Genomic DNA, 4,876 nt, shown 5'->3' with positions numbered 1-4,876 from the left:
TTTTGGTTTGACCGGAGTCGGCGCCGGTTCCAAGGGCAAAAGCGATCAAGCTTTTAGCTTTTCGACGAGGGGCACGTCTCGAGTCGAGTCGATGAGGTTGATCAATCAACATGGCGAGACCTAGCTCCGGTGCCGTTGCGCCTAGACACAACACAACCCTCTGCACGTTCAAAAAAACGCCATGCTTATTTATCCAAACGATCCACACCATGGCCGCACAGGGGGCACACCGCCACGCCAACTGGTACTAGTATAAATAACCTCACGCACGCCACGCACCGAGGGAGCGGAGGCGACGCGAGGCGAGGCGAGGAAGAAGAGGAGGGGAAAACATAGGGAGAGGGGAGAAGAAGAGGCAAAAACCCTAGCCCTAAATTCTCTTCTCAAAGATGGAACCAGACGTGGGGGCGGAAGACGCGGCGGCGGATGCCTCCACCGGCGGTGGGTCTCGTCGGGGATCCGTTCCCGGCGGTTCGGCCGCAGCAGCCTCTCGCGCCGCGCCTCCTGCTTCGCCGACGTCAGCGGCGGCGGCAACCACCCTCGGCGCGTCACCCGCTGCGGCTCCGCCGACGGGGCCAGCAAGCTCCCCCGCCGCGTCTCCTGCTTTGCAGACGTCAGCGGCGGCGGCAGCCTCCCTCGTCGTCGTCGAGCCTCCTGCTTCGCCGACGTCAGCGGCGGCAACCATCCTCGGCGCTTCACCCGCTCCTGCTCTGCCGACGTCGCCAGAAACCTCCATCCCCGCGCCTCCGCCTCCGCCTTCGCTGTAAGTGCTGCTCCTTCCCTTCCGTCGGCGATTGAAAGATTGATTGAGAATTTGGAATTACACAGGATTTTCTTAGGATTGGCAATTCCTTTGGATTTGTCACTGTTTATGCATTCGTTTCATAGGAACCATGCGCAGGAATTTCGTAGGAATACTGTAGCAACCCTGTGAAAACATAGGAATTTCATAGGATTCTGAACATCCACACACACCTCATTTTTTTCCATTAGCTACCATGGGACAGATGCTAATCACGTTGGAGTGACTAGATGGGAACTAATATTTTATTGCTTAATTATACTATAATACATGAGATTAATATTAATTGGAAAATTCCTGTGGTTTATATATTCCTGTGTTTTGAACACTTCATGGCAGGGTGAAAGTTTTAGATATGGACCGTGCCAAAACTCTGATAAAAGAGCAAGACTGGGATGCGGTTGAAGGATATATATGGAGTATTCTTTGTGATAATCAAGAGCACTGTGTCGATGACTTTGCTAGACTTCATCCTGCGTTATATCTCATGTTTCGTGAAGAGAAACTGTTTCAGCTATTGGCAGAAAACAAGATTGATGAAGCTCATATCTTCTACCAACACTCAATCGTTTCACTTGAGGACAGAGATGGAATTTTCTTACCTGTTGATCTCGGTGTTAGGATAAAAAATTTGGACCCATCTAATTCTTCGTCGGTTCCTATTAGAAGAAGCACGCAAGAAGAGCTCTCGCGCTATGTGAAACTTTACTTTCCAAAATCAATTGGGTAAGCATTGTTTTTTAAATTCAAATTGAAAATAGTATTAATTAATTGTCTTATTTACTGCAATTGAAAAATATGTCATTCTTTGATGAATTGAGATCACCTGCAGTGGTTATAGCCACAGCAACTTAAGCAGTCAAATAGGCACCGTTGGATTGGAAAGTAGTGGTCAAGATTTTCCTAGACGCTATTTGACAAACACTTTAGCTGGATTTCTCCTGTAGCTAACACTGTAGCATCTACTGTTTAGAACCAATGTGGCACAGATTTTAACCGTTGATTGTTTCAATCCAACGGTGAAAAATAATTCGTACTGTAGCTCTTGATGTTTTCAAGTTCACTGAAAGAAAAGAAAAGGTAAATTCAGTTGAACGTAGCTACATGATTGAAAAATATGATCTACCTTATTATCTCACTAATTTGGATGACTTGATACCCACGATATGTGCTGCCTGTTTCAAACTTTGCTTAATCTCATACAAATTTAACTAAAATATGTTCAGGGAGAATCTTTAGAATTCATTTCAGCTTGTTTGTTTGGGATATAGACATTGAGGTGGCTACGTAATATGTGCAGATATAGCAGATTCCACATAAAATGCTAGGCAAATTAGTTCATATAAGACAATAATACTGTTCAATCCTAATAAATATGCTATCTGAAAGGATGTTATCAGCTACTCTTTATCAATATTGCCATGTGCATTTTCCACAGCGGTGAGAGCCCCACTGTCATTTTGTAGAGTCTATTTTATCACATTCAACCAAATATGTAGTTGAAACTTAAAAAAATAATGGTATCTTAAAGTAATTAAATTTAGTAAAACAGCCATACTGTGGAAGTTCCTGTCGAAACAACAGCTAGTCTTCACAATTTTGCTCTTGCCTAATTGAGCGTATTAGCAAAGTAATGAGTTTTTTCCCCAAATCCTGTAATGTACTACTCCAAAGAACATGTGTACATTCTGCTGTAATTCACAACTACACCATTAAGACAGCCGACGTAGTAACTTTAGACCAGCTGTATCAATCACTATATCTTCATTTAAATTGAATGGCAGGACTATAATATATTATAGAGATGCAAGAGGCTTCTTTTATACTACTCTATTTCAGTACACAAAATCAACTTGAGTGTTTTCCTATTATGTTATTATTCTGAGAAACTGTTGAAACTGCCATGAACAATTCATTTTGCATTAAAACTGGTGTAGTACATGTTATCATTCCCATTAGTGAAATTTTGTACTTTTTGAAGATTTTAAACTGGCTGGAAACTAGAATGTCGTCTAGATAAGAATGGATGCAGTTATGCAGTTCAGCACACTCAACCCTAAAAATTGAAATTGATAGAATATATCCCCTTACCTTTATCTATGAACACAAATCAAAACCTGGTGTTCCAACCATATGCACTTCTTCCTCGGTTTCTTTAAGAAACCCTCTTGCATAGTAACCATTTGGATGAGAAGGCAATACCTGCGTCTGAAAGCAACCCTGTTGATGTCGATTAGGAGATGGTTGTGATTTGGATGGGGAGAAGGCAGCGCCGGTGCTTGGGGGCGAGTAGGTGAGGCGGCGGCACCCTTGAGCTCTGTGCAGCTAGGTCCGACGAGGGGCGTGGTTATTTTGTTGATGGCGTGGACGCATATTTTTGCAAAAAAAGTTAACTACTTTCACTACTTTAAGATTTGTTTTTGTTAAAATTTTGTCAACTGTGAGCAATTTGTGGAGAAATATTTTCATGACATATTTTCTTTTGAATTCAGACGGGAGGAATACACTACGTGTGAGCAATTCGTGGAGAAACATCAGCTGCAGAACATTTCATCTGAAAAAGATTGCATGATTTGCCTTGCTTGCGGGTGGGAAGTTTTGGGTATGTGGAAGATGAGACCTCACTTCGTATACGCACACCATGTTAAGCACTGTTCAGGGGTGACTCAAGATCTGTTGAATAGATTGAAAAATATTGATGGTAAGCCTATTCTAGATTTTACTCAGTTGGTTGGCAAGTTTGAAATGACAGCATCTTCTATGTCAAGCAAATATTCATCAGCAACCAAGAAACTCAAAAGGAAGAAAACTGATATGGTTGCATGTAGGTCTGGTTCGAAACGATCTAGGGGAAAGAGAAGTGAAGAAAAATCAGAGTTTTGTGATGAATTTGTTTTGGAGAAAGCTAAGCTAATTCACGGTTTTTGTGTTGATCTTGCCAACTTAATGAAAACATACGTTCCTGGGGAAGTACATGTGTGTTATAAGAAGATTTTGGATATTCAGCTGGTTGCATCTTCATTGGAGTCTAACATAAACCAAATGAAGTTAAAAGATGTTTTTGGGAGTAGTAATGAGGACCTCTTTGGTGATGACTTTGATGATGTTATGCTCAAAAAGCTTTCTGAACTGTACAAGCTCTGTATTGACCTAGGTAAGTTCACGAAGACAAGTGGTGTGAGGGAGGACTTGGCTCATTTTGAGGAGGTACTTTTGAGGATTGAGTCTGAAGTGGGATGTACTTTGAGGGTCGCTGGGTTGAAGAGGGCCATCTGGCTTTGAGGGTCTTGGGGAGCACAACCATCAGGGGGTTGGGAAGTGACCTGGAAGACTTCGTGGTTGTTTTTGTTGGGGAGCTCACCTGGAAGACTGGTTTAGAAGATGTTTTGATTGTATCTTTATGTATTTTGGGGGAGCGCACAAGACTTCGTGGTTATTTCTGTTTTTGGAGAAGATGTTTTGGTTGTATCTTTATGTGGAGTAGATGTTTTGGAGAAGATGGTTCTTTTTGTTTTTGGAGAAGATGTTTTGTTTGTAACTTTTGGTTTTCATCATACCAAGATATGATGAGGGACTATGGGAAAGTTTGTGGTTTCAGCAGGATTTCTGACCATACGATATTTGTGGTTTCGTCATCTGCTCTCCTCTTTTTGGCTTGGCCATCCATGCATGGCTCCATCTCCATGCAAATTAATCTCTCAAGCTCAAGACTCAAGGCTGACCAAATTAAACCAAGGTGTTTACCGTAAATTCTTCTTGTTTTTCCCCCGGTTTGGTATCGCCGTGGAGGTGTGGACTATTTTGTTTTCTTTCTGCGTGAATGCGTCATCGTCGATGGATGCATCGCGAGCTTGACATGTTCCAACCGATCAAATTATCAAAAGAATGTACAGAAGTATAACTACTTCTTCACAAGGTTTAATGGCCCTTTCTGTCGTGGGGCACTAGTAGAGCCGAAATTTTTGAAATTGCAGACATTTTGAAATATTTTGGTCCGAAATATTTCAAAATTTGAATAGATTTTATTATTTTTTTAAAAAAAGCACGTTGAAATTGTTTCTTTTTTTTTTTTGA

The 4,876-nt window shown here is 41.8% G+C and overlaps 1 protein-coding gene across 2 annotated transcripts; it reads left to right on the top strand.

Moving 5' to 3' along the window:
- The first annotated feature begins 219 nt into the window (after positions 1 to 219).
- On the top strand, positions 220 to 4,402 carry LOC9266409 (uncharacterized). 2 transcript variants are annotated; one of them, XM_066304010.1, is made up of 4 exons: positions 220 to 763; positions 1,142 to 1,528; positions 3,295 to 3,503; positions 3,957 to 4,402. In XM_066304010.1, the coding sequence occupies exons 1-4, from the start codon at positions 390 to 392 to the stop codon at positions 4,082 to 4,084; spliced, it is 1,098 nt and encodes a 365-aa protein (XP_066160107.1). In that variant the 5' UTR covers positions 220 to 389; the 3' UTR covers positions 4,085 to 4,402. The 2 variants fall into 2 exon arrangements, with proteins under 2 accessions (XP_066160107.1, XP_015611189.1); XM_015755703.3 differs by having other exon boundaries at positions 3,295 to 4,402.
- Positions 4,403 to 4,876: the final 474 nt, after the last annotated feature.

Source organism: Oryza sativa, chromosome 9, assembly GCF_034140825.1.
Source record: "Oryza sativa Japonica Group chromosome 9, ASM3414082v1".
Classification (NCBI taxonomy): Eukaryota; Viridiplantae; Streptophyta; class Magnoliopsida; order Poales; family Poaceae; genus Oryza; species Oryza sativa.
The sequence above is the reverse complement of the archived record's forward strand: the minus strand, read 5'-3'. Positions and strand labels throughout refer to the sequence as shown.